The sequence below is a fragment of the Malus sylvestris genome, chromosome 3 (genome assembly GCF_916048215.2).
Source record: "Malus sylvestris chromosome 3, drMalSylv7.2, whole genome shotgun sequence".
In the NCBI taxonomy this organism is placed as follows: Eukaryota; Viridiplantae; Streptophyta; class Magnoliopsida; order Rosales; family Rosaceae; genus Malus; species Malus sylvestris.
Window position 1 is genome coordinate 906799 of NC_062262.1, and position 27178 is coordinate 933976.

The following is a 27178-nucleotide window of genomic DNA, read 5'->3' on the forward strand; positions in this document are numbered from 1 at the left end:
ACTTTTTCTTGGATTTACCAATTCCCAATCAGCTTGTTCATTGTTTGTGCAGACTTATCCTTCTCTTGTGATAGTATTGGTCTATGTTGATGAAATCCTAGTCACTGGCCCCAAATGCATCTCATTGTCAACCTTTTATTCAAAAGCTCAGTTCTTTGTTTCCTGTCAAAGACCTAGAGCCCTTGCAATATTTTCTTGGCTTGGAGGTTCACAGATCCCCTTAAGGTATTTTTCTATCATAGGGTAATATGCCTTAGAGATTTTGGTAAAGATAAAAATGGAAGGCTATAAACCTTGTGCCACTCCTCTTGGTACTGATAATTTGGATCACATTAGAGTTTTGTTGTCAAATCCAAAGGAATACAGGTTCATAGTTTGAGCTCTCTAATACTTAACATGGACAAGGCCATATATCTATTTTGCAGCGAACCAAGTCTGTCAATATCTTCACTGTTCAAGGGACATTCGATTTCAAGCAGTTAAACGAATTCTAAGGTTTCTCAAAGGTTCAATTGATCAGGTATTGTGGTTTAGAACATGTTCCATGAATCGTACAACCTTCTCAGATGTTGATTGGGCTGTTCTGTATTTGATAGAAGAATAACATCTGGCTATTGTGTTTACTTAGGCATCAACCTTATCAGTTGGAGTGCCAAAAAGCAGCCCACTCTTGCCAGATCTTCAACATAAGTTGAGTACAAATCTCTAGCTCTTAATGCTGCAAAAATAACATGGATTTGTAAGATTTTCAAGGATTTTTTTTTATTTAGAAAACCTCGACGGTACGAGGATAATTTTATTGATATAAAAAAAGGATACACCTAGTCAAGAGGACATAAACCTAACCCTTCATAATACAAGGAAAAAAATGATAAAAAAAATACATGAAAAGAATGGGGGACATAGACCTTACCCTTCTAGAAACAAAATCAACAAAGATTTTCAAGGATATTACTTTCCCTCTCACTCATGCTCCTACATTGTGGTGTAAGGATGGAAATTCTAACCATTAAACCTGATAACCGTGGATAACCACTCAAATAGATTGGATTTGGGTATGAAAATTCGGGTATATTTTGGGTATGGGGAAAAACCGTGATTATTATTCGGTTATGGTTTTGGATATGGTTATAGGGGTCCCCAATCCGTATACATCCCCCCATCCGGACCGAATAATATATATTATATATAATATTAAAGTATTATATATATAAATATATATATAAAGTTTTAATATGGATCAAAATCTATGAGAATTCAATGGTACTTATGGGAGATATCAAATATCAAACCAACATTATCAACGTTTAGCTTTAATTTTTATGTTTCACAAGATCCATTCATTAAATCATTTTATACATCAAATATTTAATGACGAAAATAATATTTACTAAACTATCATGTGTCAATTGAATGAATATATTTTTTTTATTGACGAAGATGGATATAACCGTTAACCGATGGGGAATCCGTTACCCGGTGAATATGGTTATGGATAATACTCGATGGTTAATTTGCGGTTATGAATATGGTTAGTTTTCGTGGTTATGGGGATGGATATAGCATTTCCATCCCCAAACCGAACCATCGCCATCCCTATTGTGGTATGACAATGATTCTGCCATTTCTTTGGCTTCAAATCCTGTGTTTCATGCGCGTACAAAACATGTGGAAATCGATTACCATTATATTAGGGAGCTAGTTCTTGCAAATTTGGAAAAACTTCTGTATGTCAACATCGAGCACCAAATTGCAGACATTCATACCAAATCTCTATCAAAGGCATGGTTCAAGTATCTTTAGTCCAAGCTTTCTCTGAGTTCCCCCTTCAATTAGCTTGAGGGGGTGTAAAAGGATAACTCATAGCTAACAATGTGTACAACTGTATTTTAGTTGTAACTGTTTTGTACCTAATCTTTATTTGTTATAGATTTAATTAAGTGCAATTAGTCACTAAGCTTTATTAGGAAAATGTATATATACTAAGGTGTATTTCTTAAACATTAAGAAAGAAAATAATACAAGGCTTCTTTCTTTACAGGAATGCTAACCAACTTGTGTTGTTGAATTAGTGAGCGGGAGTGCATCAATTCAAATTCCTCATTTTGAGATTGCTGGCTTGGAGAGTCATTTGACATGGATTGCTGACATGGAGAACCATCTTGATTATTAGGTTTATCAAAGATTACAAAGACCTATAAATAGGAAGGCAGTGACGCAGATGGAATAAGCAGCAAAGCTGAACCAGAAAGGAAATGGTATGGTGATAGATATAAAGAAGGCAGTGACTCCAAAGAAGAGACCGAAACAATGGAAAAGGCAGGGGATCCATATTCCGGTGGGACAGTAGCTGAAGTGAACAAACTTGCTTACCAAGGTACAAGTAAAGGCAAGCAAGAGTGTGAGTCCAAGACAATAAAAAGTTTTAGGGAGTTTGGAGTCATAAGTTAGGCGGGAAGGAATGCTGGTCCAGTTACAACTGTGAAGAAAACACCACAATTATTTTTGACCAATTTAAAGTTGTTGTTGCCACGCTGACGGTCTAATAATATTTCTCTCTATTTATAAGTGAAATGTCTTGGACCCGACTTGTATGAATACAAATTTGATACTAAATTAGGCCTCATGTCTCCCTCAAATAATTCATTAATAGTGTTCTAGAAATGCATTTGTAAAAATGAAATATAAAGTTTCTATGTACTTTAAAGCTTCGAGTTCGAACATATAATTTTTCTACATGGAGAAGGAAGAAGGAGAGACTCGGTAGTCGATAGAGTGAGATATGATGAATTGATGTGGATGAATAACTTATACAATGAACGGGTTTTGGGGCATTTGTTGTAAAATATAAACTTAGAATAATGCTATTTGTATCACATTTTTTTGACAATCTTATTGACCACTTTTAATTAATAAATTGGTCCCAAGTTTAGTTTCCTAAGGATTTGTTTGTTTGGGCTCATCTTTGTCATAGCACTTAGGTTGGGCTTGGATTTTTATTGGGTTTACTTAGCCATGCGAGCTCATAGTGAGCTCCGAGTGGATTGTAATTTCCTGAGGTATTCTCTTCATGTTCCAAGAATTCAAATTTGAATTCAGGGGTTTTGCATCACCTTTTGGTAATGGAAATAGAATACCCTATTACTTGGAAAGTCGCTCTACCATGGTACTAGATGATTTTCCAAGCGAAAAGCGTGCATATGATCAACTAAAGTAAAACTATACATGCATGCCGTCAATAAGATCGAAATAAAATTCCAATTATAGAGCTTGGCTCTTGAAACGGATAAAAAATGTAATGCAGAGGACTATGTCTGATTCAAAAATGATTAGTTGAAAAAGATCGTTTTTATATGTTCAGTTTGAAGAGAATCTAAAACTAACAGAGTTTCGTGTAAGTGTTTCTTTTGGTCGTGTACTAGTCGTTGCCCACTAACTAACGAGAAGATGAGACGTACCAAATTAATTTACTGGATTAGATGAAACATAGCATTAGTGAGGCTGCAGACAACTATACTCCAAATATAACTAGAAACAGTTTGACATTGAAACCTACCACAAATATGAGATCCCCATTCTGAGGAATAAATAGTTGTATATACAGTACTGCAGGCCACTAGTCAGGATATGTATAAACATCATGGTTACATGAGAGTTCTTTCGCGTCACACAATATTATTCATGCATGCTTGATCATCAATGGTACTAGTACCGCTTCGGCATGATTCTACCACAGGATCAATGGTGTTTTTAGAAGCTGAATTCTTTGGGGTACCATGAGGCTTGTAATATTTATTGAAGTGAAAATTACATAGAACAATAAGTAGGAAGGCGGCGACATAGATAGAATAGACAACACATTTGAACCACAAGGGAAATGGGATGGTGATGGATATGAAGAAGGCTGTGACTCCAAATAAGAGGCCAAAATTATGGAAAAGTAGGGGGATTGATATTCCGGCGGGACAGTAGTTAAAATGAACAAACTTGCTTACCAAGATACAAGTGAAGGCAAGCAAGACTGATACTCCAAGAAAGTAAAAGATTACAGGGAGGTGGCCAGAGTGAATTTGAACGGGAAGAAGCGCTAGCCCAATCGCTGTTGTCAAGCAAAACATGATGATCATGTTTGACCAATCTAAGTTGTTGTTGTAGTACTTACAATTAGTCTTGTCTGCAACCTGTTGCATTGCAACTTCTAGATCTTGTTCGCAGTCGCGATTATGATCATCCGGACTAATTATAAAAACTTTGATGATTAACTCTGGCCGGAGGGAATTTGGACGGGGAGAAGCGCTAGTCCAATGGCCGATGTCAAGCAAAACATGATGATTAACTCTGGCCAATCTACGTTGTTGCGGTACTTATAGTTAGTCCTCCTATCTGCAACGTGATGCACCGCGGCTTCTAGGTCTTGATCGCGATCGCGATCATGATTATCTGGACTAATTATAAGAACTCTGAGTAGATGGATTGCCCTTGCAATAAGTGCAAGGAGAAAAGGCTTTAGGAACTTATCATAAGAATTATTAACAACACACTTCATTTTTATTCTGCAGAAGAGAGGGAGAGAGATACAGAGATAATGAGAATCGTTAGAGATGTTGATTTATATATTATAAGGAGGGAAGAATGAAGGAGAGAGAAAGATTGTCAGTCTAGCTGAGGGAACTTCCTCGTAATTTAATATGAAAATTAGGTCAGAAAGAAGGAAAAGTAAAATTAATTATAGCTAGCAACATTCGCTCACATGTTCGTGGATGTGATTGTGAGCCATCGATATACGAAAATGATTTATGCACACCCTTCTATTTTTGCAGCCGTTGGATTGGACATATAACGGAGGATGAAAGGGTAATATTAAAAAATAATGTGCAGAAGATAAATAAGGATGTGCATCGATTGACCATTCTAGCATCCCTCAAAATATTATCAAATACACACCTTTTTCATTAATTTTGTTCTAAACTACCGTGAGAGAAATTCAAACTCAATCAGTACACATAGAAACATTGTTTTAGCCAACTTGACTTACCACGCTTGGGTTTGTTACAAAAGAGTTTATATAAGTATCTGACTGCGCAGAGAAGGATTCCGAGTCTTGAGGCTGCTTAAATATGTGCTAGATAATAATGAGCCAACAGCTTCTGGGTTCACAAATAACAACTCGACTTGTTTTCTTTCTTATGAGGACGACAACAATGGGAATGTCAAACTTTAGGGGACTTGTATATCAAACTTTTCTGCAGACTCCATAGTAATATTAGGCTTAGTTGCCAAAAAGTAATTTTCCTTCAATGGTCCGGGTTATTCTATAGTATGAGAAATGAATGATTATGATTAAATTGAGAAAATAACCTTTTTACTTGTCAATTTAATAAATAAATAACTCCTCCGTGCTTTTTAAATTCAAATTTTGCCTCTCCTTAAATTATTATAATAATTTCGAGATCTTACACTTATAATAGTAAAAAAAATTTAGAAACAAATTTAAAATATAAAACTCGAAGACTTTACTCACCTAAAAAGTAACATTAAGTTATTATTATTTGTATCTTTATGTTTTCTAATTATATAATAGGACTAATTAGATTATTAGTCCATGTAGTGATAGAGTAGTCCAAAGATTGTCCATGTGGAAAAAAAATTAAGATTTAAACCCTTGTGGTGAAGTTTGTTAGGATTTAGGCCCAAAATTAATAATTCCGTCAACTCTCTGTCAATTATTAACACGTGAGTCATACATATGAGGCTAAAACGAAACTTTTTGTTAATGTTAGCATGTGAAGCTAATTTTATCTTTTTAACCTCACATGTGAGCCTCATGTACTAACAATTTACAGAAAGTTGATGAAATTTTTTGGGCCAAAATCCTAACAAATTTCACCATATGAACTTAAAATCTAAATTTTTCACCAAATGAGCAATTTTCGGACCACTCTATTAACACGAGACTATTAATCCAATTAAGCCTATATAATAATAAGATAGTATTTCGACTTTGGATTTTTGTGCTGACATCTTTTCAAGGCACGCGGATTTTATATAATAACGAGTACTACAAAGTTAGATGACTTTATCTTCATGTCTCCTTCTACCAATTTTTCATAAAGCAATCCATCCGCCAGTCTAGTTGGTATATTTCTAGTTTAGAAGGGTCACATCTTCGTATAAAGCCTTCAAATCTGAGAGATGACTCTGTTAATAGTTAATGAATAGGGCTTCACACAATAAATTATTAATGGTAAACAATAAACACCTAATAAACTATTATTAATATTAAGGACAAAACAAAACATGAAAAAAAATAGTGACATTTTCATAAACAAGTTGAAGTTTGAAAAGAAAACTCCATCAAATCGGCGTGAAATGCTAAAGTTTAGCTTCAACGTTCAATTTTTCAGTTGAAGTAGTAGTCTTTTTGCCTAAAGAGAGTTTAAATGACAATTTATCCTGGTTGATCCCACCTATTTCTACTTTTGTAAATAAATTGAAGTTTCGTGACAATAACTTAAATAAGTTGAAGTGTCTTTTCATCAGTATCAAAATGTCGTTTTCTTGTCTTTTATTCGTTTTCCTATTACGTTAAATCAGAAACAATTTGATATCACATAAAAAGTTAAATCATAAACAATTTGATGTTACATATTTTATAGGAAATGGCTTCTTTTTTTTTTTTTTTTTTACTACGATAAAAAGTTTATTAAATTCATAGCATTCACCAATTACATAGAATAATCTAAAGTTACACATCCGAATCAACCACTTAGACCCACCACAATGTGGATGTGCCAAAGGTACTTTTATGGGATATGGCTTTGCAAAGCCTCAAATGGATTAGTTAATCAGTAAATGTCTAAGAAACTTAGTGCCTTGATCGAAATTAAAACACTTGGTGCTTGAAAAGTTCAAGTCTAGGAAAATATGAAAGGTCAATAACAATAATTAGCTACTCAAGTATGAGTATAAACTTCTACAAAAAAACATTCGTGTCTAATTCATAAATGTCGTGCTTATAATAAGAAACTGTTCATATTATAAATCGTTAGGTAAATATTGTCTCTGCAGAAAATGAATTAAACATAATGTTGTTTAGTCAATCAACTATAGCAAATAGATAGACGATTCGTAATGCCTTTATCATTTTTGTCCATTTGTTAGTAATTTATAATATGAACAGTTTTGATAAAAAATACGAAGTCTTATGAATTAGAAACAAAGAAATTTTGAGTAAAAACTCATACTCACCCTTTGAGCAGCTAAATATTATTCGCGTCACAAATATACCATGTAGAGCAAGAGAGAGAGAGTTTCTTGAACATAGCCATGTATATTTCTTGAACCAAAAAAAAAAAAAAAGGTGTACAAATTATGGTAGGATTGCGTTTAGACCCTAAAACCCTTTTATAGAACTATAGTAATATGTTTAGCTATGAGATGGTGATGGATATGAAGAAGGCAGTGACTCCAAAGAAGTGACTGAAACAATGGAAAAGCAGGGGATCCATGTTCCGGTATGACATTTTGTGAAGTGAACAAACTTGCTTACCAAGACACAAGTAAAGGCAATCAAGAGAGAGTCCAAGACAATGAAAGGTTTTAGGGAGGCTGGATTCATAAGCTGGGCCGGTAGGAGTGCTGGTCCAATTGCAGCTATGAAGAAAAACATATAATTTACGGTCTAGTGATATTTCTCTTTATTTATAAGTTAGATGTCTTAGGTTCGATTTGTAAGAATGGCAAGTTTGATACTAAATTAAGCTTCATGTCTCCCTCGAATAATTCATTAATTGTGTTCTTGAAATGCAGCTATGAAGAAAAACATATAATTTACGGCCTAGTGATTTTTCTCTTTATTTATAAGTTAGATGTCTTAGGTTCGATTTGTAAGAATGACAAGTTTGATACTAAATTAAGCTTCATGTCTCCCTCGAATAATTCATTAATAGTGTTCTTGAAATGCATTTTTTAAAATTAAGTATAAAGTTCCTATTTAGTTTAAAGTTTATGGTTTAAACATATAATTTTTCTGCATGGAGAAGGAAGAGGGAGAGACTCGATAGTCCATAGAGTGAGATATGATGAATTGATATGGATAAATAACTTATATAATGAACCTACTTGTTCTAATATGTAAACACAAAACAATACTATTTGTATCACATTTTCTGACAATCTCATTGACCGCTTTTAATTAATAAATTGGTCTCAAGTCTAGTTTCCTAAGAATTTGTTTGTTTGGGCTCATCTTTGTTGTAATAACTTAATTGGGCTTAAGAGTTTTATTGGGTTTACCTAGCCGTGCGAGCTCATAGTGAGCACCGAGCCTCCGAGTGGATTGTAATTTCCCGAGGAATTCTCTTCTTATTCTAAGAATTCAATTTATCTAGAGGATTAAACTAAACTGTAAAGAAAAAGGGTTAATGTTTTTCATGTGTTGATAAAATGTTGGCCAGTATTAGGGACAAATTAGAGGTCTGTATTTTTTATAACACGTTCTGATTTTGATTCATGATACTGATGAATTATACGATGATGGTTAAAGAAGATTGAAATGTCTTTGTGATTCCACCTAACGTAAAGATAAATTATTATGACAAAGCCATGTATTTTTCTTCATCCACTGCATCCTGAATTCAATCCACTTCCCATTTGATAACCTTTGAATTTCAAAATTTTAACTAGGGTTGGTTAACAATTTGTTTGTTTTGGGCAACATTTGTTAGATAATCTTTGTATTTATTTGACGGATGCCCCGATTTGTTATGGCAAAAGCAGCCACGCGGTCCACGCCCAAAAACCCTTCCCTCTCTCATTTGGTCTTCGTCTGTTTTCCCGCATCATCCAACAGGTGGACTCGGCGCCTCTCTCTCTCTCCCCCCTCTTCGCCCTCTCCACCAAACCCTAACCCCCCAAATTCCAACCTTCCACCATTCAATCCAACCCAAATCCCCCCAATCGGACCCCTACCCGACCCAGTTCACCTCCGATTGCCTCCAATTCCACTCCGCCCCGACCCATTTCTTCAAAATTCCAACCATGCCCAAGACTCCCGAAGCTTTGCGGGATTAATAATATAATGATCGAATCGTTGAGGCACCGTACGAATTCATTTTATGGGTTTGAGCAATGCCGGAGCTTCGCAGAGGAGTACGCCGAGGCCGCGCTAGGGTAGCAAGCAAGCCCTCCGACCTACCGCCGCGGTCGCGGAGGACCCGTGCCACCGTCGCCCGAGAAGCCGCCGCCGAGGCCGTGGTGAGGCCCAGGACGAGGTTGGCTGTGAGGAAATTGAAAGAAGAGGAGAAGCAGGAGCCGGATCCGGAGGAAGACCCTGTGATTGTGATATCCGTGAAAGACTCCGATTCGGAGGGCAGTAAGGAAGAAGAAGAAGTCGAGGAAGATAAGAAAGCTGTGATGGCTGACGATAGTGGTGGCCTGAGTGCTAATAAGGCTGCTGGGCAAGAAGAAGAGGGCAGTACTGCCCCTTTCCCCGAAAAGGTAGCCAATTTTTTCTTGCTATTTCGATGCATTCGGTTGCGTTTTCCCTTTTAAGTTGGGGACTTGGATGGTATTGCTGCTGATGAATGTGTTTTCTTTTCTAATTGTTGCTCTTTGATTGTTCAACTATTGGTAGTCAACTTTATTCATCGGTTTTGGAAGCATTTGTTATGTTTAGTTGATGTTCTTGTGACAATTTGATCCTAAGCAGCCAGTTTCCTTATGGGGACCAGTAAAGAAAGATTTTTTTTCAGTGTGAGGGTCGCACACGGTGCTACAAATCCGTTCATGTCTAATCTAACACACGAATTAGTAACATCACTTGCCCGTGTGGCAGTCATACTCAAAATTTTCTCCGAGTAAAGTGGACGTCTTTAGTTTAATACTTGTTTGCTATGTTTGGCGCATGCACCGGATTGGGTTAACTTGGTGTTCTTTAAACTGTTGTAACCTAATGATCGATTTGTTTGTAATAGTTTAAAAGTTCATAATAAAGAGAAAGAGATTTGGTGTCAACTTTATTATGTGTAGTAATTTGGTGATTTGTATTCTGCTTTTCAAGGTTCAAGTAGGAGGGTCACCACTCTATAAGGTAGAGAGGAAGCTGGGGAAAGGTGGCTTTGGTCAAGTGTTTGTTGGCCGTCGTGTTACGGGTGGAGTTGATCGTCTAAGTGGTGCTGGTGCTATTGAGGTAAGTTCCAAATTTTCTTATGTAGAAAGAAGGCTGCATGGTATAAAATTGATTATCTCGTTAATTAATCAGTAATTGTCCTCATGGATTTATTTCTGACTTTTTTTATCAGGTAGCACTTAAATTCGAGCACAGAAATAGCAAAGGATGTACTTATGGTCCTCCATATGAGTGGCAAGTTTACAAGTGAGTCTTTTTCTTTGTATTAGATTTTCAGTTTTTCCTTTGTTCTTTCTCAGGGTGATGTGGTTAGGTTCATTAAAGTATATTACATATAGACACACTTACACCTTTGTTTATTAATTGGTCATTTCTTATTGTTGAACAGTACCCTTGGTGGTAGTCATGGAGTGCCAAAAGTACATTATAAAGGAAAGCAAGGAGACTATTATGTTATGGTATGAACTGTCGTATCTTTTGTATCATTCCCTTTCCAATAACTGGTTGAATTTCTTGTTTCCTTGTACCAAATACGTTTCTTATTCTGTATAAGCAGGTTATGGACATGCTAGGGCCTAGTTTATGGGATGTATGGAATTCTTCAGGGCAAGCGTGAGTATTTAAGATTATTATCCCTTTTTATCCAAACATTATTCATTATGTTATCCATTCATTTACTGTTCTCTTTAAATCCAAAAGCTGAATATGCCATTCGGCTGGAAATTCCAGTTTTAAATGTTTTTTTCCTTGTATTTTGTGGGGTCTGCATGGAGGCAAATCTATTTTGAGCCATGCTTTAAGGATTACCCTAAAGTTAACTTTAAGATACTAGGGAAATAGAAAGCTTGAGTTATGTGAAGGTTTATGGCTTTTGATGTGGTCTGTGGGTATCTATTCTTAACTGATTTTGACTTTACGTGGAAGAGCACGTGCATGTTCTTCTAACTTTTGACTTCAGCTTTTGAAAGATTTATTCTTATATTTTGCTGTTTATGTTTGAATGAACACAGGATGTCTGCAGAAATGGTAGCTTGTATAGCTGTCGAGTCTTTATCAATTCTAGAGAAGATGCACTCAAGAGGGTATGTGAATGCAGTTGCTGTCAATTTTATTCACTTACTGGTGTTTGTTGTCCCAGTCTTTTGGCTTACTATGAACACTTTTTCCTCAATCCTCTTGTTTTAAGAGGGAGAATTCCTTATTAGATTTCTAACTCATGACTTGTTGACATTAGCTATGTGCATGGAGATGTAAAGCCCGAAAATTTTTTACTTGGTCAGCCATCTACAGCTCAAGAGAAGAAGTTGTTTCTTGTTGACCTTGGACTAGGTGTGTAAATTTACTTCATCTATGGCTTGTCTCCAGTTATTTCATTTACTTCCATTTCTTATGCCTTCATCACCTGATTTTGCAGCGACAAAGTGGAAAGACACTAGTGGGGGGCATGTTGATTATGATCAACGTCCTGATATGTTTAGGTACGCTAATATCTGCATGTTTTGGGCTATAGTTTTCACTATAATACTTCTATCTGTGGCCTTAAATCCTTTCTATGTTGCACCTCCAGGGGAACTGTGCGATATGCTAGTGTTCATGCTCATCTGGGAAGAACTGCTAGCAGAAGAGATGATCTTGAATCTCTTGCTTATACACTTATTTTTCTCCACCGAGGCAGGTTACCATGGCAAGGCTATCAGGTACATAATATGGATTAAGTTCAGAGTCTGATTTACTTCTTTTAATTGTGTTTTTATCTGACCTATACTTGCTCCTGTTTCAGGGTGATAACAAATCTTTCCTAGTTTGCAAAAAAAAGATGGCAACATCTCCTGAAATGCTGTGCTGCTTCTGCCCCCCACCTCTAAGACAATTTCTTGAGGTCGTGGTGAACATGAAATTTGATGAAGAGCCTAACTATTCGAAGTTAATCTCGTTGTTTGAGGGTTTGATAGGATCAAATCCTGCTGTAAGGCCAATCAAAACTGATGGTGCTCAAAAGGTTACTTTAGTGATACTGTAATCTATAGAGTTCTTTTTTTTGTTTGTCCACTGGGATTCTAAATTTTTTTATTATGAACCTTTTCAGATTATCAGTCAGGTTGGCCAGAAACGGGGTAGATTGAATATTGAGGAAGATGATGATGGGCAGCCTAGGAAGAAGGTTCGGCTAGGAGTACCTGCCACCCAATGGATTTCAATTTACAATGCTAGGATGCCGATGAAACAGAGGTAGAAACTCATTTGCAACGTTGTACCCTTCTTCTAATGTTGTACTTTTTTCCTCTCTGTTGATAGATAGTGTCGTTTCATTCTTCCTTGCATATTAACAGCATCTTTGATCCAAAATTAAAAAGGAGAGAACGATTAGAATATAAGAATTCCTGACTGCATTTTTTCTCATGGCTTGCTTATCTTTTATTACTAGGTATCATTACAATGTCGCTGATGCGAGGTTGGCACAACATGTGGAGAGAGGGATTGCAGATGGTCTGCTTATAAGTTGTGTGTCATCTTGTTCTAATCTCTGGGCACTTATTATGGACGCTGGAACCGGTTTTACAAACCAAGTTTATGAACTCTCCCCCTTCTTCTTGCACAAGGTGGATTGTATTTCCGTGCGTGTTTATATTGGTATAAGATATTGTACTAAAAAACCTGACAGACTTCTTGTTCCAATTGGACAGGAATGGATCATGGAACAATGGGAGAAGAATTATTACATTAGTTCTATTGCCGGTGCTAACAATGGAAGTTCCCTTGTAGTGATGTCCAAAGGTATGTTGCTTTAGTGATTTGTTGGGCATTGATCTATGAAGTCCAATTGTGTCAATTAATAAATCTGCATGATGCATTTGTGTTTGTATTCGACACTGATGTATTTGTATTGGACATTCATGTTTTGAGTTTCTTGACAGAGGTTAATGAGTCATGTTTTCTTCTTATGAAAGGGGATCTTGTCATTTTGTAATCTGAAATTAGTAGACAGCATTTGTACTTGCAAATTTGAAAATCCACATCAGTTTAATTCACTTTCAGTCACTAAATTATTCAACTGTAACCATGATGGTGCAGGTACCCAGTATACGCAACAGTCTTACAAAGTCAGTGATTCTTTCCCCTTCAAGTGGATAAATAAGAAGTGGAGAGAAGGATTTCATGTGACCTCAATGGCAACTGCTGGGAGCCGGTGGGGTGTTGTTATGTCTCGCAATGCGGGCTTCAGTGATCAGGTGAGCTGTGCCCAGTTTATCATCAATATCATCTGTTTAGGGTGGATGTAGGCCATTTATGGAGCATCCAACCTTTTGACCCGAGTTTAAAGCGAGTGGATCCTGATTATGGCAAAGAGATATGCTAACTTCATATGCACTAATGTGTGATCAGTAGCATTTCATGAAAGCTAATACATGTGACTTTGCACTTATTTCTGTTTTCTGGTTTTCCGCTTGGTGTCGCACCTCTCATTTGCCATTTTGTTTTCATAGGTTGTGGAGCTTGATTTTCTCTATCCGAGTGAAGGCATCCACAGACGTTGGGACAATGGTTTCCGCATAACATCGACAGCAGCAACTTGGGATCAAGCAGCTCTTATCTTGAGTGTTCCAAAGCGCAAACCTGGTGACGAAACTCAGGAGACGCTGCGCACGTCTCAATTCCCAAGCACACATGTGAAGGTATGAAATAAACGGTTAAATTTATTTTTTTCTAGTCACAGAACAATAGTAGATTATTGATATCCTCACTAAATTCTCTTCTTATAAACAGGAAAAATGGGCGAAGAATCTGTATCTCGCTTGTTTGTGTTACGGGCGCACTGTATCTTGATTCCTGTGTAATCATCAGGAACTTGTAAGTCGATATTTGTAGACGACTTTGTTTTTCGTTCTCCCTCTCGTGGTCCAATATGATTTGTAAGAAGAATTGATTGTACGAGAGGAGTTAGCTGCAGCAGCACAAATTCTGTTGTATGTTAAAATGTTTTATGAGCCGTATAGTTGGCTTTTGCTTCGGAGTTCTCTATGAAGTTAAATGCAAGATGTACACTCTTTGGTAAGTAAATTGTAAGCAAGCATATGTGATTAGGGCTTGTTGCGATTTGTTTGGTTCGGTTTAGGCCTTAAATTAACTGCGTCGATTGGTTTGGTTTAGACCTCAAGCTGGTAGCAAAACTAAACGAATGGAATCCTGTTTAGTTACCGGTTTGATTCGGTTGTTTCAGTTCATAAGCTGCACAACGAACTCACCGTTTGGATCGCTTTGGTTTAGACCCCAAACTGGTAGCGTAGCTAAAAACCGGGCAAGTCATATTTCTGGACTCGGAAACCGAACATAACCGAATTGATTTGAGTTTGGTTTGATGTGGTTCAAAATTGCTCTCTAGTAAAAATCAGATCTAATCGCTCAAATTAGTTTGGTTTAGTTGGTTTGAACAATTCAGTCGCTTTTCCATACTTTTTCGGGCTAGGAGAGGGATGCATGCATGATTTAGTGATCTTTTATTTGACAAATTCTGATGATGAACAAATCTTATAAAAAAATTTGACCAAAGAAAAAAAAAATTCTTGTTAATTGAGCTAGAAAAAAGAAAGAAAAACAACCCCTTGGAAAATGTGGTTGGAGAAAAATAAAAATAAATTAACTGGAACAATGGTCTCTTAACTTTAGTTTAATTAGAGCTTTGGTCCATGAACTTGTAATAATATGGAGCAAAGTTCTTTTGGCTAACTTCGTTAGAACTTCTATTCATTTTTTGCGCCTTTAACCCCTCTATTTTGAATGGAAATCTTAACGTAGTGAAAATGACCATTGCTTCACATCATACCAAGTTAGAGACCAACATCCATGAATTTTTAGTTCAAAAACCAAAACTCCAATTAGACCAAATTTCAGGACTATTGCTTCAGTTTTCTCATGCGTTAATATCTAGGGAGGGACAAAAATAGAAAGCCTGAAGGAGGAGGATGTAGGGTCCCACCCAGTCGCGCTGTGTTAGTACAGTACTGATGTACTTTTATAAAAAGTGGGTATAAAAAAATGAGTTCAAAAAAGTGTTTGGTACACACTTAAAAACAACTTATTTTCATAGTTTTTAGTGAAAAAAATGCTGAAAACGTGAAGCAACAAAAATAAGCTTATTCTCACAACACAATAGAAGTAATTTTTATTTAAAGCATAGCAATACCAAACCATCCCTCCGTATGGAAAGAGATCGAGAGAGAGGATGGATGATAGACATGAAGTGTCCCGCTAAGACCACATAGACAGACAAACATACAGAGAGAGAGGATGATGGCTTCTTCTTCTTCCTCTCATCTCTCAGCCATCCCCCTACGCCTCTCCAAATCCTCCCATCCATCCCACTGTAAGTTCTCTCTCTCTCTCTCTCTCTCTCTCTCTCTAAAATTTGAGTACCCATTAACGAACTTGCTGAGAGTTGCTAATTTCTCGTAATTTCCATGCATATAGTAATTCCAAGTAAATTGCTTTATTCTGCCTTATCTCTTCCTTCGTAATTTGCAGAGTTCTTGCTTCCTTGTTTCTCGTTATATATGCGGATATTAACTGCCGTAACGGTCACTCACCTCATAGTTTTCTGTTAATCAGCTTACTTTACCAAATTTAATCGTTGTCTACTTGGTTTTGCTTTGTCTCTAATGTTGTCGTGTCATTTTTGGGGTGTTTAAGTTTAATTACGGGAAAAATTAGAAAAAGGATATAATGTTCATCTAATTTTCATGAATGATGGGTTTACTGATGGAAAGGTTCGAAATTGACTGAAGCAAATAGGGTTTTACTGGTGGCTGTTTCTATTGATTTTCCGAACGAAGAGATTTTACATGGGATTTGTTTTCCTTTTCGGCATTAACGATTTGAGAACTTGAAATAATGTTAGAATTCAGTCAAGGCAATGTCATGAAATCTTAATTCTTTACTTCCACTCAGACTAGTTCTGGGGATCCATTTTAACTCTAGAACCCGATATCCGGTGATAGCGTGTACCCTTTCATAAGAAATGAAAGACAAGATGATTTATGGTACTGAAATTGTGCTTTCAAGTTGTAGCCGGTGAACATTTTTCTTTTAACACTCATTCGGTAATGCAGCGCACGATTGCTGCGAAAATTATGTTGATGTCTTTGAATCTTTTGTCACTAATTGTTGAAAAATGATACTAGCTTCATTTGTATGTCCAAAACTTGGCAGTCAATTCGAAGTCAGTTGGGTTTCATGCAAGAGCGAATCTTGAGAATGAGAGCAGCAGTCCAGGGGACGCAGAAAACTCATCTAAACATTCAAAGGTAACGATCTTTCATTAGATTTAAGTATCTAGTTTTTTTTATTAGTGATTACAATAAGTTTATTTGACTTTGAAGTTTGAAGGTATGCCTGATTCCAACAAATTATGGCCATTGTTTATGGCTTCATGTCATTCGTATATAGTGTACTGATGCATGTAGTAAATGTGGCTAGAACTGAATTCATGCTCTTAATGGTTATACTTGCTTAAAGTTAACATCTTTAGTATTTTGTTGAAGGCAATCTTTCCCATGATTTCCTCTGCTGCAAAAAGTCCTCAACTTTGCTTGATATATTCGTTTTCTGAGAATTCGACTTGCGTAGATTACTCTTACCAATTGGAACTTTTGAAACAAAATTATCTTTCTTATCAGTTAGCTATAAAGTATGGTAAAATTTGTTTGTAATTGATTTTTACAAAGGTTCGGTGACCACAGGAACCTCAAGTTTCAATCTCTCGGCGATTGTGTCTCACATGTCTATGTTCAACCGCTGCTTTGATAAGCAATTCTGCAACCACTTCTGCTCCAAAGGCACTTGCACTGGATGGAAACGACAGACCTGGTTGCCGGAATTGTGGGGGAAGTGGCGCTGTGCTTTGTAAGTATATTGTTTCTTTTCTGAAATCAAGATTTGAAATGATGTTGACATTTTTACATGCATAATGTGGACAATTTTTATCTTGATTAGAGAAATGAAATTGGTCCAAGGGTTCTCGAAAACTAACTTTAATGTTCAAATTGGCTTCCAAACTGCTTCAAATTTTGATTTTTCTTTTGGTGGATTTCTTTCTTTAAAGAGCAATGGTTCTAATCAATATCTAGTTTAAACCAAAGATACAAATTCCCTTCAACACGCCTTGAGTTGGTGCTTTTACTCGTAAAGGAGGAACAAATTTTGCTTCTTCCTCTCATATATTAGTTGGTTTATAAAGAGTTTTAGATCTAGATATTGTACTCGGAGCATAATGATTTGTTAAAGATGGCGTTCGTGCTACTGAAAAAGAACTCGAAAAATGTATGTTACTTGAGTTTCGTTTTCCCTGGAAATTTTAGATCTTATGTTAATTATGGTATCCCCTTCGTCCACGAGATTTTGATTTGCTTTTTTATATAGGTGATATGTGTGGTGGTACAGGAAAATGGAAAGCTCTCAACAGAAAACGGGCTAAAGACGTGTACGAGTTCACGGAATGTCCAAACTGTTACGGTATGTACTCGTCACTGATATTCATACTACTGTTTCAGCATATAGTGTTTCCATGAGCTCCAAGATTGCTTCACGCTTACAGTTGTTTGTTTGAATATTTCGAACTGGCTAAGCGTTTCCTTGAAGGCGAAAATTCGATTTGGATTATGTAAACAAAAGTACAGAGTTGTAAAACAAATGACCACTGTATGGTTAAGCATTCTCTTTGATGAGTAATTTTTTGTTGTTGTAAACAGGACGGGGGAAACTCGTATGTCCGGTGTGTTTAGGGACTGGTGTACCGAACAACAAAGGTCTTCTCCGCAGGCCTGATGCCCGGCAGTTGCTCGATAAGATGTACAATGGCCGGCTTTTGCCAAATTCATAAGAGAGTTGTTCTGCATCACCGTGACCTCCACACGAAAGAGTTGATTTCCAGCATTGTGACCGTTCGATTTTCACTATATACGCTTAACGGATGTGTATTTGATTACATCTCAATATATATAACAGATCCTGCAGTTACAGATCGTTTATTCTGCAGACATTTTCTTTTCTCTACACGCAGCGAAACAAATGAGAAGTTTACAGACATAAGAAGCATCAACCGACGAACAAGAAACTCTTAAATCTGACTTGCGTTTGTTTGTTCGTATACAAAGCTTATATGGCAAAGGAATAAGGCAAAAGAAAGAAAAACAGAGACTAAACTGCTCGTGCAGGCCACAATAATTTATCGAGCCATAATGTAAAGGGTGTGCGGTCCCCAGTTTATCCTCCGTTATTAAACTGAACTGGCCGAAAGAGGAAATCATTTCCGGCAAGAAAGTATATAGATTACGGCAGATACAGCTTCGTCTTCCAACAAATGAACTCAAACACTTAGGATTGACCTTTGCAGAAGACAGTTAAAAGGCTTCCCACAGCGCCATTGCCTCCTTGGTAAGGAAAACTGTGACATCGTGAATCAGGGCTGACTGTTCGGAAGCTTGACAAGTACAGAATGCTCCGGTTTGTGATCACATTCGAAGTCAAGGTGAACAAATGCTCGCTCAACTTCAGGAAGTTTCTCGAGCTTTATCTGGAGGGTCTCTCCAATGACATGTGCCTCTTTCAAGGGCAACTCCTCCGGGAGTTCAATGTCAACCTGTTTTAACAAATATATAAGTTCTTGTTAAAAAAATTATATATAAAAGTTTTCAATCTATTTCTTGATATAGATTCATAGAATGCAGTCTGCAGATTATAAGGTTGAACTCAGTGATTTGTAAGGTCACGAGACAAGTTCTCTCTCATGAAAATATAACATCGAAATTGCCAGTAATATGACTAACCTCTACAAAATAAAGAACACCAAATGTGTAAGCACGAACTGTGTCAATACGCTTCACTTGAGGGTGCCTTATGGTAAGGTATGTCAGTTTTTGTAGGAATTCCGGAGGCGCTGATTGTCCCACGAGGGAAACTGCATGATTGAGATCCCATGTTAAGTACAAAACATTAGGGAGATTTTAAAATGTCAAGGATAATGCCAATTCCTTTCAATAAGATGTGCAAAACTCGGCTGATATGATGCCAAAACTTCTTTTTCTTTGTTTCTTTTACTCTTTTGCCATCGCGTCCTTGACAAATATTATGAAAAGTACTAAATGCAACCACATATCTCTCCTTAGATTGGCCCTAACAAATATATCAAAGCAAGCAAGAAAACTGGAGGACAAGGTTCCAAACTGGTATCTGAGTTGAGATACAAGAATGACCACACAACTAGTAAATCACGCAAAGTTAGCATGACGGAAAACTAGATTTTTGTGAGATCAAAAGTCAGTGAAGAAAATTTAGAAAAAGTACCTGCATTTTCTAGAACAGTTCCGGACCAATTTGTAATCGTGTATACAGCAAGGATAATAGCACCAGCAGGATCAATCCACCACAAAAACTTATCAGCAAGAACAGCAGCCACTAATCCTACCACGTTTGTTACCACATCAAAATAGTGATCCTGGTAATTGCATTAAAAGAAGTCATATAACATGAAAAAATAGAACTGAAATCCCGTAAGAAAAAAAAAAACTTGTTGAAAAGGAAAGAAGGGAAAAACCTTGGCGTAGGCACGGACAATCTTGTTCCCTGAGGTCCTGCAGTATAACCAGAGTGCAAGCTTTACCACGGTGGCAAATATCATGATAGCGTACAACCACGCCAATTGCTCTGCGGACATCTTTTCAGTGGCATTACCGGTTATTAGTTGTTCTAAAGCCTGGATGAATACCTGAAACCCTGTAATGAAGCAGAAGGGCATAAAATTTCAGCTGGTTTGAGGTTTTATGTATGCAGCATAGTCTGGTTTAATTAAAAAAATTCTGCAAGCCTAACTTCATACCTTTTTCTTACTGTTGTGACTCTAAAGTTCGTTCTTTCATGTACTTACATCATGTACACTGGTATACTACCAAGAATTTTTCTAGGACTAAATAGTATTCATCTCACAATTTCTATTTTTTCCTGCAGACTAAAGCGTCGTTGAGCACACAAAATAATTTTTTCTTCACTTTACAATAACAAAAAAGATATATAAACCATAAACTTTGACTACTGATCCATTCCTCATAGAAAACCATCACTCATATATTATAATAATTCAATGCATTATTTGTTTAATTTGCTTTAGATTATAACTAACATCAATTGACACTTATCTTAAAATGTTGTTGAAAGAAGAACATCTGATCAAGTTCTGAAAAATTTGAGGTTCGAGTTAGATTCGATTGTTAGATGTTTCTCATGATCTTCTCACATGTTCTTCAACAGACAAAATGGAAGCTAAAGGAAGATATAAGACAAATTCATCTGGAAAAGAAGTTGACCAATATAACGCGAGACAAGAGAGCGAGGAAAAAACAACAGATGCCAAGGGAAAGAAAAGCTGTAATGACGCACCGAGGGTAGCCATGATAGCAGCAAAGACGATTATGCCAACAGGCTGCACCCTCAATTTTCCGATAGGGTATTTATAGATATTGACGTTCTTCATTGCAAGGTGAGTGAACCAAAGTATTCCACCAGCCATGAGATCGAGCAAAGAATCTAGCGTCGATGCAGCAATGGCTATCGATCCACTCTTTACAGTAGCATAGATCTACACATTCCAAAATTATTATCTTAAATTAGTAAAATGCAAACATGAAATTGCAGACAAAACATAGATCTGTCTCAACATATACGGCGTATGCTATCACAAAAAAGAACGAGATTTTTTAAGCATCCTGCATATTCTTTTCATCTCACATAACTTGTATCATAATTCATTCATTTAAAATAATTTTTTGATACGACTTGTAGCTTAAGTGATTAAAAGCGTGTACTCCTGAACCTGAGGTCTCGCGATAAATTAAGTACCTTAAGTCCCAAGAGAATAATATTGGCATAGTTGGAAATCTTCATTGCTCTTTCATGTTGTGCTTGTTCTTCGAGATCCTCATCATCGATGCTGTCGGCTGCCACCACAGCGTCAACCTCCTCAAAGGATTTAAGTGTTTCAAATTGGGCTTCATAGTACTCCTTCTCTCCTACAATTTACAGAACTTCCAGGATCAACAAATTGTTTGAAACAAACCAAATAAACTCACACACGCAAAAACAATTCCAATTACAACAGTAGCTTCAAGATCAAATTGTACTACTCTGTTTGTTTGGTTGCTGAGAAAATGAAGGAAAATAAATCAAACATAATCATCTTAAAAACAAATACCAAACCGTCTCTTGGGTTCCTGACAGATTGAAAGAAAATGATAAAAAAAGAAAACTTTTTCCCAAAGCATTAACGTTTCCAAACAAATGACAAAATTTATTTTCTACATTTTCTCAGTTGCCAAACACAGAGAGAGAGAGGGAGAGACCTCGGTTCAAGGCGGAAGTACGAGAGAAGTCAATGCCGTCAGGAGACTCGGGGTCAACACCGGCACGGACCTTGTCAGGGAGCCTCGAAATGAAGTCCTTTCTGAGTGAGTTGTACGAGTTTCTTCGACTCAGTCGGCGACTGCGTCCACCGCTCCCCAACAGCGGTGTGAAAAGCGGCGTTTTTACACCGCTCGTTTCCGATTTTTCCTCCATCCGGACCCACCCAAATGACCTGATTATTAATCCGACTCCGACTCAAACTCTCTCTGTTCTGTCTCTCTCTCTCCTCTTTTCTCCCTGTGTCTCGGGTCAGAAGATATCAAAAAGAACAGAGAACGTGAGCTAACTTTAAACTGAATTTCCCACCAAGTACTATTAACCGATTATCTTCTTTTCCTTTTGTCTTCAAAGCAAAAATGTTTAGTTGACCAAGAAAAAAGTTCCCACAAGAACACGTACGCACGCAGACTAAGGTCTTGTATACATAGGGCAGAGCCACCCACAACGCTAAGGTGGGCTGTAGTCAGGGAGGTTTTACTGTAAGTAGTGTTTTCTACGCATTTATTTTATTTTTCACGTATTTTTTTTCAGTTTTCGATTTTTGGATTGAATGTGTTGATGCACAAAACCGGAGGTCTTGGTACAACGTAAATCCGACCGTGAATCTGCATGTAATGTAAATAACACAAGATGTATCGTGGTTCACCCCAAGGTTTGGGCTACGTCCACACTGATTGTATTATATTTCTCTGAGAAGTGAGGGAGAGAAAGAGCTCTATAAGTGAGAGCTTTGAGAGGGGTGAGGAGAAACTTAGGAATTGGCCTCTGAGGATGAGAGTGAGGCCTCCCCCTAATTGTGAGGGTGAGGGGTCCTTTTATAGAATAAGGACTCCTCACTTATTACATATTTGCTCATTCCTTTATCCCATAATTACATTTAAGTTCCTTGAGTATTTGTACGAGATCTAAATACGAGGCCCTAAATATGGTATAAACAGTAGTCCCCCAAGTCTTCAGTCAAGAGAGTCTTTTGGCTGGAGACTTGAAATTCAGTCCATGTGTGGGCCGAAGTAACTAGATGTCGTCTAGAACTAATGCTTGATATGAGGCGGTGCCCAATCTGAAATGATGCTCAACTAGAAGTAGCACATGTTGCGAGGCCGCTCTGCTTGTAGCTTGTGTTGCCTTGGTTGGCTCGGCTTGTGGCGTTTGAAGGTGAAGGAGTCCCTTTTATAGAATAAGGGCTCTCTCCTCAATACATAAGTGATGGGTTAGAGTTGATGCTCGCTGTGAGACGGTTGCTCAGTAGGCGGCGATGCTCTCTAATGAAGGTGAGGGAGTCCCTTTTATAGAATAAGGGCTCGCTCCTCAATACATAAATAATGGGCTAGAGTCCCCCAAGTATTTTTCATGAGGCCCAGTTGAGGCCCAATATATGGTACATAATGTAGTCCCCCAAGTCTTCGGTCAATAGAGTCTGTTGGCTGAAGACTTCAAATTGAATCCATGTATGGGCCGAAGTGGCGGTTGTTCGGATGTGGTATTTGTATACCCTGCACTGAAGCTTTGTAGGTGAAGCTTTGTAGGTGAAGCTTTGCAAGTGAAGCTTTGAAGCTAGAGCTCTGTAAATGAAGCTTTTAAAGCTAGAGCTTTTGTAAATGAAGCTTTTGAAGCTAGAGCTCTGTAAATGAAGTCTTTGAAAGCTAGAGCTTTTGTAAATGAAGCTTTTGAATCTAGAGCTCTGTAAATGAAGTCTTTGAAGTTAGAGCTCTGTAAATGAAGTCTTTGAAGCTAGAGCTCTGTAAATGAAGTCTTTGAAGCTAGAGCTCTTGTAAATGAAGCTTTTGAAGCTAGAGCTCTGTAAATGAAGTCTTTGAAGCTAGAGCTCTTGTAAATGAAGCTTTTGAAGCTAGAGCTCTGTAAATGAAGCTTTTGAAGCTAGAGCTCTGTAAATGAAGTCTTTGAAGCTGATTTGACATGAGTGATGCTCATGCATGTTTATGTTGATTGACATGAGTGATGCTCATGGATGTTGACATGAGTGATGCTTATGGATGTTTATGTTGATTGACATGAGTGATGCTCATGGATGTTGACATGAGTGATGCTCATGAATGTTTATGTATGATTGACATGAGTAATGCTCATGTATGACTTGAAGTACTCGGCGTACTTTTGATCACCTGGTTGGTGCTATTTTGGGCTTATGGGTCTTTGCCCTTCACAACATTCCAGCCCATTTATTTTGGGCTTTACCGTTTTTTTTTTTTTTTTTTTTTTTTTTTACCCTCTGATGGGGTTTATACATATTACCCTCTGATGGAGTTTATACAGATATCTCCGAAAGATAATAAAAATAAATTACATCATTCAAAAATACTGCTTTTGAAGGTGAGTATGGCAGATGGTTTGATAATGAGATAGTATTTGCATAATTGAAGGCTAGGTAGTGGAATGGCAGATGGCTGCAGAAGCTTTTGCTTTTACTTTTTCTTTTCCTTTCTGCATGATCCTTGAGTCCCCCGCAATTATCTCTGGTCTTTCGCAATTATATCTGTCCACCCATGTTTTATGGCCTTTGGAGACCATCTGATTTTAAGTTTTTAATTGCCATTGCTTTCCTTGCTTTTCTCTAGGATGACAGCTGCTTGGACAGACACCACCCATATGCCTTTCTTTATCTCTCCACTCTTTCTCTGCCCCCCATGTTCCCCATCCCTGTCTGATGCAGTCCTTTTATTGAATTTACCAATCATACCCCTGCAAGCCACTGAAACATCTCGGATATCTCTTCTCCGACGCGCTTTGTTTCCAAGCTCGAATCGCCGGCGATAGACACCTCGCTCTGGCAGCTACTTCCACTGTATACGGAGCTGCTAATTTTTTCTGTCTTTTGAACGAAGATTTCTATCATTCTAGCCAAGCATTATGATTAACGAATGGTGTGAATATTTGTACCGGTCGTTGTAACGAAATCTCACAACTACATGTTCATTCTCCCCAAACAGAGCCTCTTCACATAGATGATTTGGAAGATACGCTGAATGACAACATACGGTATCATCCCTCGTTTCCTGGGTGGCTCTGATGACAACATACGGTATCATCCCTCGTTTCGACGGTCAGGATCGACGGTCGTAGGGAAGCGAAGAGTGGGGCCAGGTACGGTGGATGAAACACCTCCAGGTTGAGATCGGTGGGGAAAGTTCTCCTGAAGTTGTCCATCTCGTGTAGGTTGCTCTCGCCTACCAATACTCTGCCATCTGGCACAAGAACAACGGATGAGTGGTACATTCTTGGAATGCCGGCTGGCTTCAGCACCACGATTCTCCGTTCTGGGTTGGATTCATAGGTTCAGTACAAGACCGGGTTGAAAACTGGATTTTTTGCGTTCTCCCAGTCTGCCGTCCCGTTCAATGCGCCGTTGATTATGAGGACGTCACCCGTGGGCAAGAGTAGCATACCGGACATGACACGGGGCATGGGCATTTTCTCCATGACCCATTTAGGATCGGGGTCGATTTATTTGATCCGGCCGTAGCTAAAACCCGAAAAGATATTGATCTTTCCATTTCTCTTTTTCTTCTTGCTCTGAGACGGGGTTCTCAGCGAAGTACTCGGAGTTCCTGCCTGCTCTTTGGTTACAAACTCACCGTGCTCAGCTCCCTCAATATCTTTTGCCATGGCTTCTGTGACTAATTAAACAGCTTTTGGCTTTTGGCTTTGACTAGTAAGGAACGAGAGGGAAGTTGTTTGGGTTTGTGAGTGTGGATTATAGAACTTGGTGGAAATATGGGACTGAAGCTGGAGCTTGAGGGACAGAGACGACAGACGTCTGCCCTATAGTCACCTTCGGCGATTTGGAGACGACAGCTGTCCGATTTTCTCATTTCGAAACAGCCCAAATTGCGGGAATAAAGGATGGTATGGAGGGAAAGGTCGCGTCGGTTTGTGGAGATCTGGAGGTTACCCAATAGTCAAAGCTGTCAGTGCCGTTCCGCTGGCGGGTCGGATCCGGGTCTAGATCTGATGACTGCATATCGGAAAAGCTTGCCTGAACGGTCCCAGCTTTTTATGTCTGTAGTGACTCTGCCAACAACCCCGACAAGCACTGATTCTGCCAACAAAAGCTTTTGATGATTTGACGACTGCATCCTTCAGCTTTTGATGTTTTGCGTTGGGGCGGTTTTCTATCCTCTTCCCATATTTATATAGGTTTTCTTCTTTAGTTTGTAGGAAAAGCTAGAATAAATTGATGGAAATCTGACTCCACCAGTGTTCAAATTCCTCTGCTTTCTCTCTTTGCCTGTTGGGTTTCAAGTTTGGCTATAGAGAGGGGAAAAGAGGGAGAGAGAGAGACAAAAGAAGGTTTTCTAGAAAAGCCCCAGGAGGGAGATTCTGGGTTCTTGTGATTTTGCAGATTCACGATAAAGGTGAACAATTGAGAGAGAACCGACATAACTTTTTGTATCGATTCCCACAGACGGCGCCAAATGTTGATGCACAAAACCGGAGGTCTTGGTACAACGTAAATCCGACCGTGAATCTGCATGTAATGTAAATAACACAAGATGTATCGTGGTTCACCCCAAGGTTTGGGCTACGTCCACACTGATTGTATTATATTTCTCTGAGAAGTGAGGGAGAGAAAGAGCTCTATAAGTGAGAGCTTTGAGAGGGGTGAGGAGAAACTTAGGAATTGGCCTCTGAGGATGAGAGTGAGGCCTCCCCCTAATTGTGAGGGTGAGGGGTCCTTTTATAGAATAAGGACTCCTCACTTATTACATATTTGCCCATTCCTTTATCCCATAATTACATTTAAGTCCCTTGAGTATTTGTACGAGATCTAAATACGAGGCCCTAAATATGGTATAAACAGAATGAATTGACGAAGATCAAGGACAAAAAATTAATAAGGGTGTGTGAATAGCACTATTCTTTTTCAAACTCAGGCTTTAGGTATCGTTTGGTATGTAGACGAGACGAGACAGAACGAAATGGGACATAACAGGATGGGATGGAACGGAGAGGGAGCAAGGATGCCCTCAGATGGAAACAAGAAGGAAGAAGAAGGGGACGGAGATGTTATAATTTTGTGTTACAGGGGGAGAGGTTATAATTTTGTGTTCCAGGGGATAAGGCGGAACGAAAATTCACCTAAAATTCGTCATGTGGAACAGCGCGTTCCACCCGTTTTAGGCTCACTAAACGTGGGATGGAACGCCTCGTTCCACTCCGTTCCATTCCGTCCCACGTACCAAACGGTACCTTAATGACTTATGTTAATGCATGTAGCCTATATAGCACAATAAATTCCAATATAGTTTATTATTTCATATATATTTAGTAGATGATAGGTAATAAATAATACTTTTTATGCTAAAAATAATAAATTAGTTATATCTTCCCTCCCCCTTTTATTCTATTTGTTAAAGAAAAAGATCATTTATCTTATGCGATTTAGCCTCCGTACTTCTTACTCAAGAAAAGAAAAAGAATTTTCTTTTAGTTCACAATTAAATCTCTATCTCCGCAATTCCTTGCTTTTCGTTGCGATTTTCCAATGAATGTAACCTTTGATACTTTCCTAATCGCTTTATTTACTTATTTTTTATTTATTTAGTAGGTTAATTATTTATATGGTCCTTGAAGTTGTTGGTTAGG

General features: G+C 37.9%; 3 protein-coding genes across 3 annotated transcripts; 2 read left to right on the plus strand and 1 right to left on the minus strand.

The window, feature by feature from the left end:
* Positions 1–8768: 8768 nt before the first annotated feature.
* LOC126615168 (casein kinase 1-like protein HD16) lies at positions 8769–14188 on the plus strand. The gene is made up of 16 exons (XM_050282931.1): positions 8769–9498; positions 10061–10189; positions 10302–10375; positions 10518–10587; positions 10686–10741; positions 11140–11211; positions 11364–11458; positions 11544–11607; positions 11697–11826; positions 11910–12128; positions 12216–12358; positions 12555–12729; positions 12814–12904; positions 13202–13359; positions 13615–13803; positions 13895–14188. Exons 1-16 carry the CDS (start codon positions 9130–9132, stop codon positions 13952–13954), a joined length of 2094 nt encoding a protein of 697 aa, XP_050138888.1. The 5' UTR covers positions 8769–9129; the 3' UTR covers positions 13955–14188.
* A 1133-nt stretch (positions 14189–15321) lies between these two features.
* On the plus strand, positions 15322–18157 carry LOC126615170 (protein PHOTOSYSTEM I ASSEMBLY 2, chloroplastic-like). Its single transcript, XM_050282933.1, has 5 exons — positions 15322–15491; positions 16334–16428; positions 16864–17026; positions 17543–17635; positions 17872–18157. The coding sequence occupies exons 1-5, from the start codon at positions 15416–15418 to the stop codon at positions 18000–18002; spliced, it is 558 nt and encodes a 185-aa protein (XP_050138890.1). The 5' UTR covers positions 15322–15415; the 3' UTR covers positions 18003–18157.
* On the minus strand, positions 18118–21945 carry LOC126615169 (metal tolerance protein 4-like). The gene is made up of 7 exons (XM_050282932.1): positions 21514–21945; positions 21014–21183; positions 20555–20753; positions 19716–19894; positions 19466–19616; positions 18949–19079; positions 18118–18761 (listed from the first exon to the last, which is right to left on the minus strand). Exons 1-7 carry the CDS (start codon positions 21725–21727, stop codon positions 18582–18584), a joined length of 1224 nt encoding a protein of 407 aa, XP_050138889.1. The 5' UTR covers positions 21728–21945; the 3' UTR covers positions 18118–18581.
* Positions 21946–27178: the final 5233 nt, after the last annotated feature.

Bases quoted from the DNA above. Each gene is read 5' to 3' on its own strand.
- LOC126615169 (XM_050282932.1), bottom strand. From the start codon at position 21,727: ATGGAGGAAAAATCGGAAACGAGCGGTGTAAAAACGCCGCTTTTCACA. The intron at 19,895-20,554 runs GTGCGTCATTAC...GCTTCATTACAG, and splicing joins TGCTATCATGGCTACCCTCG to GGTTTCAGGTATTCATCCAG. The intron at 19,080-19,465 runs GTACTTTTTCTA...TCAATCATGCAG, and splicing joins AACTGTTCTAGAAAATGCAG to TTTCCCTCGTGGGACAATCA.
- LOC126615168 (XM_050282931.1), top strand. From the start codon at position 9,130: ATGCCGGAGCTTCGCAGAGGAGTACGCCGAGGCCGCGCTAGGGTAGCA. The intron at 11,459-11,543 runs GTGTGTAAATTT...CTGATTTTGCAG, and splicing joins TCTTGTTGACCTTGGACTAG to CGACAAAGTGGAAAGACACT. The intron at 13,804-13,894 runs GTATGAAATAAA...TCTTATAAACAG, and splicing joins TCCCAAGCACACATGTGAAG to GAAAAATGGGCGAAGAATCT.
- LOC126615170 (XM_050282933.1), top strand. From the start codon at position 15,416: ATGATGGCTTCTTCTTCTTCCTCTCATCTCTCAGCCATCCCCCTACGC. The intron at 17,027-17,542 runs GTAAGTATATTG...TTTTTTATATAG, and splicing joins GGGAAGTGGCGCTGTGCTTT to GTGATATGTGTGGTGGTACA. The intron at 17,636-17,871 runs GTATGTACTCGT...TGTTGTAAACAG, and splicing joins GGAATGTCCAAACTGTTACG to GACGGGGGAAACTCGTATGT.